The 12,417-nt window shown below is 46.8% G+C and overlaps 4 protein-coding genes across 4 annotated transcripts; 3 read left to right on the forward strand and 1 right to left on the reverse strand.

Moving 5' to 3' along the window:
• The first annotated feature begins 26 nt into the window (after window positions 1–26).
• On the forward strand, window positions 27–1,854 carry AGABI2DRAFT_193044 (hypothetical protein). Its single transcript, XM_006461567.1, has 8 exons — window positions 27–123; window positions 175–277; window positions 332–398; window positions 454–755; window positions 812–954; window positions 1,009–1,303; window positions 1,365–1,406; window positions 1,465–1,854. The coding sequence occupies exons 1-8, from the start codon at window positions 34–36 to the stop codon at window positions 1,638–1,640; spliced, it is 1,218 nt and encodes a 405-aa protein (XP_006461630.1). The 5' UTR covers window positions 27–33; the 3' UTR covers window positions 1,641–1,854.
• Window positions 1,855–3,745: 1,891 nt separating this feature from the next.
• AGABI2DRAFT_136569 (hydrophobin) lies at window positions 3,746–4,420 on the forward strand. Its single transcript, XM_006461568.1, has 3 exons — window positions 3,746–3,918; window positions 3,970–4,105; window positions 4,161–4,420. Exons 1-3 carry the CDS (start codon window positions 3,783–3,785, stop codon window positions 4,246–4,248), a joined length of 360 nt encoding a protein of 119 aa, XP_006461631.1. The 5' UTR covers window positions 3,746–3,782; the 3' UTR covers window positions 4,249–4,420.
• A 2,293-nt stretch (window positions 4,421–6,713) lies between these two features.
• Window positions 6,714–9,796, reverse strand: AGABI2DRAFT_222438 (hypothetical protein). Its single transcript, XM_006461569.1, has 7 exons — window positions 9,419–9,796; window positions 9,273–9,373; window positions 9,017–9,218; window positions 8,840–8,968; window positions 8,492–8,782; window positions 6,825–8,443; window positions 6,714–6,770 (listed from the first exon to the last, which is right to left on the reverse strand). Exons 1-6 carry the CDS (start codon window positions 9,761–9,763, stop codon window positions 6,911–6,913), a joined length of 2,601 nt encoding a protein of 866 aa, XP_006461632.1. The 5' UTR covers window positions 9,764–9,796; the 3' UTR covers window positions 6,714–6,770; window positions 6,825–6,910.
• A 447-nt stretch (window positions 9,797–10,243) lies between these two features.
• On the forward strand, window positions 10,244–11,936 carry AGABI2DRAFT_178700 (hypothetical protein). The gene is made up of 4 exons (XM_006461570.1): window positions 10,244–10,688; window positions 10,724–11,134; window positions 11,185–11,555; window positions 11,720–11,936. The coding sequence occupies exons 1-4, from the start codon at window positions 10,275–10,277 to the stop codon at window positions 11,904–11,906; spliced, it is 1,383 nt and encodes a 460-aa protein (XP_006461633.1). The 5' UTR covers window positions 10,244–10,274; the 3' UTR covers window positions 11,907–11,936.
• Window positions 11,937–12,417: the final 481 nt, after the last annotated feature.

A 12,417-nucleotide genomic window follows, 5' to 3' on the forward strand; every position in this document is an offset into this window, starting at 1 on the left:
CGGTCCGGCAGTCCCCGTTCTTTGCATCCGAACATGGTCTACCTCCGCGCTGCCTCTCTGTTTAGAAGACAGTACCCCTCCAGTCTGCTCAACGTTCGGCGGCTGGCCACAGAAGCAGCGCAGGCAAGTTATGCACAGTATCAACCAACTATATCTCAATTTTTGGCCTCATAGCTGAAACGAACGGGGCTGTATGACTTCCATGTCGAACATGGAGCTAAAATGGTTCCTTTTGCTGGTTATTCTATGCCATTGTCCTACGGAAATGTTGGTCAAGGTAAGACTCTCTTTGTACCTGCATCATCAGCATCTGTAGACCTCATATTCTCAGTTGCGGGTCACAACCATGTACGGCAAAAAGTAGGAGTCTTCGACGTCGGTCACATGGTTCAGTCCAAGTGAGTCAGTCATCTGCGCGCAATTGCAATTTTTAACTGATCATTGGGACACTAGTTTCCGCGGTAAAACTGCAACAGGATTTCTGGAGTGGCTTACACCATCTTCTCTTTCGTCGTTGAACCCATATTCATCGACGCTCTCCGTCCTCCTGAACGAAAATGGTGGTATCATTGATGATACCATGATAACAAAACACGCCAACGATGCGTTTTACGTCGTAACAAACGCTGGACGCAGGGACAGAGATCTTGCATGGCTGAAGGAGAAACTAGGAGAATGGAATGGCAGTGAAAAAGGGAAAGAAGGTCCCGTGGAATTAGAGATACTTGAAAACTGGGGGCTTCTCGCATTGCAAGGCAAGTCATTTCCCATGATTATGACATAATTGTTCTTGAATTTTTCTTCTACACAGGTCCAGAGGCAGCCGCTTATCTTCAAACACTTACTTCATATGACTTACGTGGTTTGACGTTTGGCAAAGCCGCCTTTGTCCCGATCGAAGGCTTCAATCTACACGTCGCCCGGGGTGGCTACACTGGTGAAGACGGCTTCGAAGTACGTATCTTGTATCAAGTATATCCTTTTGTAAACGATACGACCCCTTCTCAGATATCTATTCCACCTTCACATACGGTTGAAGTAGCAAAACTTCTCTCAAAATCGCCGGTACAACTCACAGGATTGGGTGTTCGTGACAGCCTAAGGTTGGAGGCCGGATTATGCCTATACGGCAATGATCTCGATGAAAACACGAGTCCCGTGGAGGCCGGCTTGACTTGGGTTATTGGCAAAGACCGAAAAGAGAATGGAAACTTCATCGGTGCTGAAGGCGTTCGTAAACATCTCAAAGAAGGTCCTCCAAGACGTCGTGTAGGTATGATTGTCGAAGGCGCTCCGGCAAGACGTACGTATATTTTCGTCACCGGCCGTCGTGTAACTGACAAATCTTTGTTTTCATCTAATAGAACACGCCAAGATATTCGCGCCTGACAGCGGCGATTTGCTGGGTGAGGACCAATATTTCAAAATTGAGAGAATGAAACTTATAGTACATTTCGAATCAAGGCGCCGTGACATCGGGAATTCCGAGCCCTACATTGCAAAAGAACATTGCAATGGGGTACGTTAAGAATGGATGGCACAAGAAAGGCACGGAGGTTGAAGTTGAAGTCCGTAACAGAAGACAAAAGGCAGTGTTAACACCTATGCCATTCATCAAACCAAATTATTGGAGAGGATGATCTTTCGTCCTTCAGCGGTGCTCCACCCTATGTCATCGTAATTGGACCATCATTTTTTTTTGACATGTGCGGCATTTTGCGGACTGCCCCACAACCGGCATTGGTAGACTCATCTTCCGAAAACGATCATGTATAGCTTAATGACATTGACAGATGAGTCGGCGAATATCCACTTTTGACGTACCATCCTCAAAATATAATTGGATTGCTTTCAGGGATCAGTCTCGACATGACCATGCGTTTTATTACTCATCAAGGTGGGGTGAATGGTTTGCCGGCCGCATGGCTGAAATGAGTTTCTCGTGCTTGCTATGTAACCCTTGAAAACACAGTTGAGAGCTCTAGGCCTCAACATATTTGCATCCATACGTTCCCACTGCCTCTCTTTAGGTCATAGAAAGATGATACGAGGAAACAATTCAGCTGCCGTGCCCAACATCTAAGCGAAGCTCAGATAGAGCGGAGAAGGCGGTGAGCTGTATATCTATTGCCGGAGAAATCCTGCCTCATGTTCCCGAGGCAATCTGATTCGCTACGCCACCATGATTAATATTCGGGGCTGATTTGACATAGGCTCCCACCAGAAAATATATCGTATAATCCGACTGGATGCCACCAAAACTGACACCTCAGATTGACATTCGTTCTCGACCAGTGAGAACAATGCCGTTTGAGCTGCCTGATATGGTTTCCTGAACCCGCCGGTGTAACCATCTTAACCACCAATGCGCATGGATTACTAGACGTTTTATCAAGATTATTGCGCCATCATGGTATTTCTGCGGCTTCATATGCCACCATCAAATTTGCAGCCACAGAAATCTGTCCTATAATAATTCAATGACAATGGCATAATGTACGTACCGATAATCCGGAACTGGCTAGCGTATCCGCCAACCCTTCGACCAGAGCGTTGCATGCTGATTCCTGCCAACAGGAAATGAATTGATTCACTCCGATCCAGGTTTGGCAGAGTTGGTTTTAGCCAATCGTATCATCTCCGTCTCCGTAAAGGGAGGAAGATAGGAGCAAGCCTCGTGAACGTGGAGGACCCAATCAAACGCGGAGCTGAGCCCGTCGTGGGCATGCATCAATACTCAATACTCAACATCTGATCGACGGGCCACGCTGGCTCCTGCTGGCTCGCATAGGTGATCATCACTGCTTCCTCGGAGAAAATAGATGTATGAGAGGAGCAGCATCGAAATCAACTCCTCATCCTTGATTTGACCTAATTCAATTTGAATTGATCCAGGCAACATTCTTCCCTTCATTTTCTGGTTCGTGATGAGTCATGACCGTGGGTTTCAGAGAAAACTGATGCTCTGCCAAATGATGTGTAGTGCTCCCATGTGAAAGATCTTGTCCACTTAAATTTAGAAGGAGATACTAACATCAATCTCACAGAATCCCAAACCAGCCGTGTTCCCAACACGAAAAAGGAAATCGAGGACGTCCTCTACGGTCAAAGAGTGATTCCCGTTCGAAGACTAATTTTGAAAACTCGCCAACTAAAGTGAGTGTTTAATACCGGAAAACCGAAATCAATTACACTTGGCGGATTCACATTTTTACCCGGCATTTCCTCATCCATAACATAATACTTCACAATATCATTTTTCAACTGACAAACCGGCGTAGGCTCAGAAAAAGTGGAGTCTGACGATCTAGCAGGATCCGGCCCATGTAATCTGAGCTCACCTCGTTTATTTTATCGGACCGATCTAAGTTTCATTTCTCCGACCATTTTTTTTTACGAGCCAGCCAACGAGGCGAGCTATTTTGAGATCAAGATTGGCAGATTTCCTAAACAAGCTTGTTAGTTCGAACACATTGTTCGAATATTATGCACTCACCTCAGATCTTGGCGAACACCGACCAAAAGCCCTACATGTAGATTTATGCACATGTCAATCAGAGAGGGAGATTGAAGGGACGAACCAGACTTGATACTCCGCCAGCCCGCCTGTCATGATTTCTTCCTCCGAACTCTTCGAGTCAAGACTTCATCATCAATCGGTAACGGCAAAAAATCAAAGACAGAAAATTATTTTCTGAAACGGTATAAAGGAGCGAGAAGTTTCTTCCTAGAACCTCAGCAAAGGAACTCTCAACACTTTCCAAAGCACCAACTCAGTAACAATGTTCGCTCGTATCTCTACCATCCTCACCATTTTGTTCTTCGCCATGCTCGCTGCGGCCACTGCTGTCCCCCGCACTGACCCGCCCCCGGCTACCGGCAGCCAGTGCACTGCCGTTGGCGGCGATGTCAACTGCTGTAAGTGTATATCTGACTCATCTCTCGAACATCTTCTCATCTGCTCGCTAGGCAACTCTCTCCAAGAGGCCAGCAACCCCATCGTCGGACTCCTCGCCGGCCTTCTCGGCATTGTCTTGGGCCCTATCCAAGGCCTCGTTGGTCTCACTTGCAACCCCATCAGCATCATTGGTGGTGGCAATTCTTGGTTCGTACTCTCGATACCGTTGAGTAATAAATATAACTGATGAACGTGTTTATAGCTCTTCGCAAACGGTCTGCTGCACCGGAAACAACTTCAGCGGTGGCCTTCTCGTCATTGGCTGCAGCCCTATTAACATTGATCTCTAAACTTGATGATCATCTTCAAAGTACAACGGTATTATTCGTCAATTGGTTGGACTTTCTGTACGAAATGAATGTGTTCTAAAAATGTGATCTGTATAAACTCGAGAATTAAAATGTGTTTCTGCTGTTTCTTTCCTTGTACGATCCTTTGACCGCCTTTCGGCCTTTAATAGGAGCTTCTAGCAAGCATCTGAGTAGCTAAGGTAATATTTCGCAGCTTGCATGACTTCCCCGTCTCAGCATTATGACAATCATTGGCGATGTTTCAGTACACTAAAGCCCGATGAAACAAACAATAGTTCTACTCACACATCGAATCGGACTGCGGCCCATTGTTTGCACCCAGTTTATCTGGGGCAAGGCAAGGTACTATTGCGATTAGGCCTCGGCGGCTTCGTAACAAGAAGATAATCCACTTCTTTTCTCAGGGTCGATCTGTGCACTCAGTTTCGTCGAGCCGTCCGCAATATGGTTCTGACTTCTCTCACCGAGTAGTTCCGAAGTTGTGCTGGCAAATGAGTATTCCTACTTCTAATAGGGTGCCTGCAGAGGGGATGCCCATCATATGAATTGATGAAAAAAATACCATCCTCTCAACATGTGATACCGGACAATGGTACCGGAAAGCGGTACAAGGCAGTAGTACGAGACAGCGGCGTACAACTGCTTCCGTCCCTGTTTGTCAAAATGATCTCCCGACAACGGCGATGCAAGTGATCGACAACTTGACAGTAAAGATATCCGCGGAATAACTGGCCCATCATTATCCAATCAGAGACGCGGACTGAGCATGTTCTGGTGAATGTTCTGTGGATGTCAGTGTTATTTTTAGCAACGGAACAATTTAATTACAAAACTCCCCTTTGTTCGCGGGGATATCAGGGGAGGACCCCGGATAATCCCTATATATGTTGGATCCGAAAGAGGGCCAATTTCCGGGCTCCAGGCCAGACCGTTTTTTGGCCATTTTGGGATTTTCTGTCCGGATTTTCGCCCGGCCTAAGGCCCTCGCGAAAAATCTTGTCCGGATCTAGGGATCCGGCCTCAAAATGGCTCAAAAATCGTAAAAAATCGTAAAAAATCAGCAAAAAATCGTGGCCTAATGAAATGTCTAATCTAACTCGTAGTGTTCTTTGACAGCTCTGTTAAAGCTTCTCTAATGCTCACAATACACTCCTGTAATTTCTTGAAGGTACCTGCGGGCCTCGGGGTTGCCGAAAAACTTGGAGAGCGATATTTGAACGTGCCAAAATGACTGTTAAAAACTGCTACATATGAGAGTCGAACCTACGTCCCCTCGTTGAGTTTCGGCGGCTGAGGTCAACCCCTGAAGGCCTGACCGCTGCACCACGGCCACTTATGTCCGGAATGGAGGCGTGTGATGAATCCGGCCTCAGGCTAATATAGGGGTCCGAAGATCCAGCCTCACCCAAAATTGAGTTTTGCCGGAACAGTAAATGGCATCCGGCCTCCCGGCCAAAAAGTCCAAAATCTGTCCGACTTGGCATCCAACATTAGTAGGGATTATCCGGGGTCCTATCAGGGGTGGAAAAAACAAGGAGTAAGAATAGCTTTCCTTTGATTACCTGACCTGAAACGAGAAGCTTGTTCCCATATATATATACATATCCCACACTAAGCCGAATATGTAGGGGAAGTAATTCATTCACGGCGACATCAATTTTAGCAAATGTAATGGCCTACCTTTCTCCTTCCTCGCGGCATAAGGTAGCAGCCTAAAAACCATGCTTGGCTATCTGTCAAATAAAGTCATAGAACATCTATTAAGTCGTAAGCACCTATGGCCTCCTTGTATTCATAAGTCGCAATTGAGAAATTTCCTCACACGGGCGCATCACATCGCCTGCAGGAGTGATGTATTAGCTCACCCTAATGGAAAAGATACGAAACGATTGAAATAAGTATTGGCCGCACTAGAACAACCGACCTTGCAACCAATAGCACTCCAAAATCTGGCGAACAAAGAAAATCGAGGGGAAACTGCGATTAAATCGAAAAGGAAAAGCGAAATCCGGTGGAATAACCTCGTGCCTTGCACTAAACTAAAACGGGTTAGCTCCGAAGCTAATGTTCCTCGAGACTGTCACGAGAATTCCGTCACGGATGTGTTTCATTTTTCATTTGTTCTCTTCCTGGTGCTGAGCGCTGACAAGCGCGAGGTATCGAACGAGAAGTTCATGCCTTGGCCCTCAATTTGAACGTGCCTATCTAACAAAGAAGTTGATTTATGAAATAAACCCTCTACCTGTGGAAGCCAATACGTGAGCCCATGCCGTATTACGATACAAGCAGAATCAAACGTTTGAAGCATCAGCCGCACTAGACAGATCAATAGCAAACGGCAAATAGAGGTGAAACCAAATCAAAAAAAGCAAAACTGCGATATTCCTTCAATTAAACTCGCACCTTACAACGGCTTAGTCCCGAAGTCAATGCACAGTTTCGTGTCATAATAACATGGAATATTGGATGGAAAGATAATACAGTGCGCAAGTAAAAGGACTCTACGAAGAAGAGATATCAGTCGAAAACGATCCTCAGCATTTAACAAGACTCACCCATAATGACAATAACCATGCTCGACGAACATCACCAAAGCGTGTGGGTATGGTAGACACCAATGATCAAAAATCTCATAAGCACATCATCGAAAGGCATACTGACTCGATTGCGAATCAGCACATTTAAGGGCAGGCAAGGAAACTCGCTTCCCATTAGCAATCGCAGCCCTAACAGCTTCCGCCAGATCATGACTCTTATTCCAATCCATCCCGCTGTCATCATCTTCAACAGCAGGAATAACGACTGTAGGTCCACTTTTGAGAGAATTGTTGCGTTCTTCAACTCCTAACTTTTTCACAGCTAGGGCGTGAGATGCTTTAGCTTCAAGTTTAGTACATTTCGCTACCAGTCGTGCTCGTTTGACTGCATAAGAACGGGCGACAGAGTCAGGACGTGACTGAGCCAAGCGCTCCCCCATCTTAATCCTCTGAAGATATCTGTGCATTCGTTGAACCCTTTTCTGAGGAGAGTCGGAACGAATCTGCGGAGAAATTGATTGGCGAGACGACAAGGAACGGCTCCGGGTGGGAACCTTGACTTTGGAAGGCGATACCGGTCCAACTCTTCGACCGAGCCGTGGGGGATTTGATGAGGCATTCGGCGGGCGAACGGGTAATTCCGATGGTTGATTTTGGGATAGATTGTCACCCAATCCCGATTTCCCCATAGCAGGCACTAACAGATCCATGCAGCTAATAGGCGTGCGGTTTTGTCGTTCCTTCAGTGGGTATTTGACAGCATCTATTTCCGAACTCAGTTTCGACTTTGACATGGGTGAAGAAATGATTGTGTGGAGCGATGAAGACGACCGAAGAGTGATAGGTGATGCAAGATCTTCTTTTGCTTTCTGGCCAATTCGCTTCACATGCTTTGGGGGGCGATGTGTGGGAGTGGGAGTTGCCGGTAGAGGATTTTGATGGCGGACGATATTTTTAGTTGGGCGTAGGGGACTCGATATGGGGGTGATAGGAAGCAGATCCAGGGGAAACTGCTCCAACAAAGCTGTATTCGAAGGACCAGATTGCTTGGGGGAAGAATTGGATGGGGAATTTTGGGGTTCTTTCACTCCACGGTTCTGCGAGGACACCCACCAACGCGTTTCATTCTCGTCAACGCCGGCTAGACCCGCGAACAGCATATGAGCTGTCCGACCCGCTTCGTCATCGTCATCGTCATCAGTGTCATCATCACTCCACTTTGCGTCCTGTATGACTTTTTTTGACGAAGCTTGAGCATTACCGGGTGCGCCAAGAACTCTATCCACGATCACCCTCTCAGGTGGTTTCAAATACTGTCGGGCAACCTCCAATTTACGACGAACGCTGTTGCTGTCCGCCCAACGCTGGATGATACCTGCCAAATTATCACTACCGACAGCATTTTTGACCGCCAGATCCCCATCCTGGTCGAGAGGATTTGATAGAAATGGAGTCAACTTATGAGCCTGATTGATTGTTGAGTCTGATACGCAATCCTCAAACATTCGATCGATACATAACCAATCCAGGCCTTGCAGACTGGGTTCAAGAGTATTTGGAATGATGCGTTTAGGACGAAAAAGGCCAACGAATGCTCTAAGTTCTGGGAGCGTCGAGTGTCGTGAAAGAGGAACAAGCTACATGGACAGATTAAAGCTTGATTTTCACGAGGTGTTGGAACCTACCAGATCATTGATTTTCTCGTCGCCGTCAATGAGAGCCTGTTTCACGACTTGGAAATAGAGGTCCCAGCTCGCAGACTCCATCGTGACTGGGTTTATATAGATAACCCGCTTGCCTAAACGACTCGTCGAGTTTTCAAACTCATCATCATTGTCCACCAAAACATGATCACACCGATCGAAGCGCTCGCATGCATGGAATCGAGTACACCCTGGATCACGGGTCACGATAAGGCGCATATATGGATCGGAAATATTCTGATAAATCTTGTACTTGTAGCGGTCTACGTGTATCTGGCAAATTAAGGTCATGTATCCCGGTCCCAGCGCATTTGACGTTCATGAAGTTACCTTGGTTTGAAAGGCCGCTGATACGGCCTTAAGAATGTCTTCATATCCCCATGTCCACGCATTGATATAAAAGTAAACGTTTGGAGGGAAAAGTTTCATGAGTTCTATTAGGCCAGCAGTCGCATCATTCTGTGACGGGGGTGAGTAAAACATGAAGAGGCGACGACATCAACTCACTTTGCTAGGAATCTCTAGAGGCAAAAATGCGCATGCAGTATCAAGATAAATACAATCAAGACTTTGGTGGAGAATTCCGCCTGTGGATGATTCGAGGTATGGTTGGAGGTACGGATTGCGACTGAGAGATTCAAGGAACCATGGTTCAGCACGAAAATCGCCTGTATGCAGGACAGCACCCTTGGAACCCTCTATCAGATACCTGGAAACGAAATAAACATCAGAATGAGTCAGTTGTGCGCATATAACCACAAACATGACAGCTCCGGGGCAGTGGTTGGCGTCTAGCGCAGTTATAGTGACTCTCTCGTTGTTGGAGAGTTCAAACAGCGTCGGTTCATGCACGCGAATGGGTTTCTAACAGAAGTAAGTTAGGTTTTGGGATAGAAACAAAAAAATCACCAGAAGGTCCCTCGAGCCTTGATAATACGCGATCGCTGGATGATGAACAGGGTCGATCTTCAAATGCGCAAAAGTTCTGACCCTCTCGGCTCGCAGGTCGCGCTGCTTGAGTTCTCGTTCGGCATAGACCTCATGGCGGAGTAGCATTTCCTTTGCGTCATGAGAACAGACAACACGATGACCGAAACTTTTTGCCGATAGGCCATTGATATGATCAGTGTGCGTATGAGTTAATAGGTGCAATGCTGGTGCTGGTGCCACGTCCTGGTCGAGCGGTGTCGCAAAGTCGTCCACTCTGATCCTGTAGGGGAGCACGAACGAGTGGTATGGCGTTCCGGTGGGCATCTTTCTTTCATTGAGTCATGATCATGGTCGCAGTCAGACCTCAGCCGCGACATAATATCACGCGCTCGACCTAGTGGCCACGTGAAGTGTGACGATCGCGGTTCGTTTGGTTTCCTTTTTTGGGGAGGGGAAGTCGATAGCGTCTCCGAAAGCGCGCCGAGGACGCATCGTATTATATATCTTGACCTTGCTTAAGCAGTGAGCAGCGTGGTATCCTGTACGCGATAAGATTTTGGCCCGTGATTAGAAATTTATGACCTAAAATACTCAAAAAGCAAAAACATGTGTCACTCTCCCACTTTACAAGTCCAACTATCCTCATGGGTAGAAAAGGAGAAGCACGGCTCACCGACGAGTTCTGCTGCCCGAAGCATCAACGATAATATTACGCTATGTTTTTTCAAAAATGGGAATTTTGTTTTCCACGGGGTAAGGTCTGTGAACCGTTATACCCTTATTTGGGAATTTTTAGATGGAAGACCGCGTTGCAAGCCAGGAAATCTCCACCATCATGTCCGCCACCGAGGACGAGAGTCTTTCCAGAGAGGATGTCATGCATGTCCTTAAGGGAATGAACATAGAATTCTCTCCAAACACAAAGCTCACCAACACCACACTCCGTCAGCGGCTAATCCAATCCCTCGACGCTGCACAGCGATTCACCTCCATCTTCCCCGATCCGACACATTTAATCAAGCTCTCCAGGTATTCAATGTGGAGAAAGAAAGCACCTGTCGTTGATGCTTTCTCCCGGCGTACCTGGGGAGCCATTTTCCAAGACAACAGAGGGTTCGAAGATCACCGACAGATTGCATTTGCTAGGATCAACCAGCTCATCCCCGATATTGCGAAGGAAATGGACAAGAAGAAAATTGGATACGTGGTTCTCAAGGACATGGCTACCTTAAGAGCTTTGATCATCCGGGTGAGCATCCTTATCGTCGTCCCGCACCTCTCAAGCTGAGTGTCCCAGCAAAGTTTTTTGCTATATACGAAATCAATGACAGAACACCTCTTCTTCTCGTAAACTATGCCTGCCTTGAAGAAGATGACGAAGAAGCCCTGGACGACACAATCACGGATTACACACCCGAAGAACAACGTGGCCGGGCGTATCAGATGACTGACATAGAGCAGGATCTGCTCATCGAGTTGCTGTCTCTGAATCGAGGTCATCTCTCTCCCGAATACAAGATCACGGAAGCCGCTTTCGATGATCGCTGTGAAGTGGGCTTCATCCTTCCGATTGGCGGTCTCAATGTAAAGGACATTATCCGTCTGAGTAAGCCGAAAGGTTGTTTACTGTGCGGCGAAGAGACCCACAGCACCTGTTCTGCCTGTTTATCGGCTCGGTACTGCGGTAAAGGTGAGGTTCGTTGTTCTCTCTTCTTCTTCATTATTGACGTCTATAAGTTTGTCAGAAAGAAGACTGGAGAAATCACAAATCCCTATGCAAAGCGATTTCTTCAGGTAAATGGTACACCATCGAGCTCGACCCTAACCCATTCTCCACCATGATGTCGAAAATGTACAAGACGAGCATCAACCGCTACGACGACACTGATGATGACACCCCTACCCATAATGCTGAAGGCGTTGAGGAGCCCCCGCCTAATCCATACGAGGACGATTACTATTTGGTTAAGCTTCAAGTTCCTATTGGAGCTGAAGCTAATCAAATGCTCGTCTACGATCGTTACAAAACTTTTGAATTACATCTCACAGATATGAAGAATCCAGAAGCGTTTACAGCGGCCATGCTTGCTGTAGCTCTTGAGCCAAAGATGTATAGGTGGGCTCACCGTGAGGGTGAATGGAATTGGAAGATATGCTTCGATCGGCTCCCTGATCAAACACCGACATGGTAGACTGCGTATATCATCTGTTGCAAGATTTATATCAATGTACTTGTGTCCTGCTATCATCTGTACTTACCAATTATTGACGAGCGTGCAGTGGCTATGCTTCCGGATTTGATGCTAGTACTACCGAAGACTTCAAGCTCGCCACTTCAAGTTGCTGTCCAAAGAAGCTGAATGCTCAATGCTGTTGGAGGTACATCGCTGGAATCTTGCGCTTTCTCGCGCGTTCCATTTATCCTCAAACTGGTATTGGCAATGGGGAAATTACTAGGAGAAAATGATGTCAGTAAAAGGAACAGGAAAAGTAACTGAAGAACTACCCCTCGCTGCTTGAGGATTTCCCTCGAGCTACCGATAAGACGTTTAGCATCGGCTGGCCTTCCGTCGATGTTCTGGTGCATAGGCATCCAAAACAGCCAATCTTTTCATTGTCGGAGTGAGAATCAGGTCCTGGCACGCACCCTTGCTTAGCAGCGGAAAGTCTGGTGGGTATTTAGTAGCCATAATCGCCGTTTGCTGAAAAGACTCGGTAAATGACCTCAGATGATACCCCGCAGCGATCCCTCAGCACTCAGTTGCACTCATATCTGCGAGACAGTAATCGCAATTCATTTCAACCTCCGAGTCGCTTCTTTCGGAGTTCGCAAGAAAGGAAACCCCGTTCTTCTGAAGCACCGTTGCATCTCTAGTTCGTCCATGCTCTATGCTCAATTACAATAATAATCCACACTCTTGGAGATGTTTGAATAAGATTACGTTACATTATATGTGTGACTAGCATCGCGTGGGGAC

Source organism: Agaricus bisporus (genome assembly GCF_000300575.1).
Source record: "Agaricus bisporus var. bisporus H97 unplaced genomic scaffold AGABI2scaffold_6, whole genome shotgun sequence".
NCBI lineage: Eukaryota > Fungi > Basidiomycota > Agaricomycetes > Agaricales > Agaricaceae > Agaricus > Agaricus bisporus.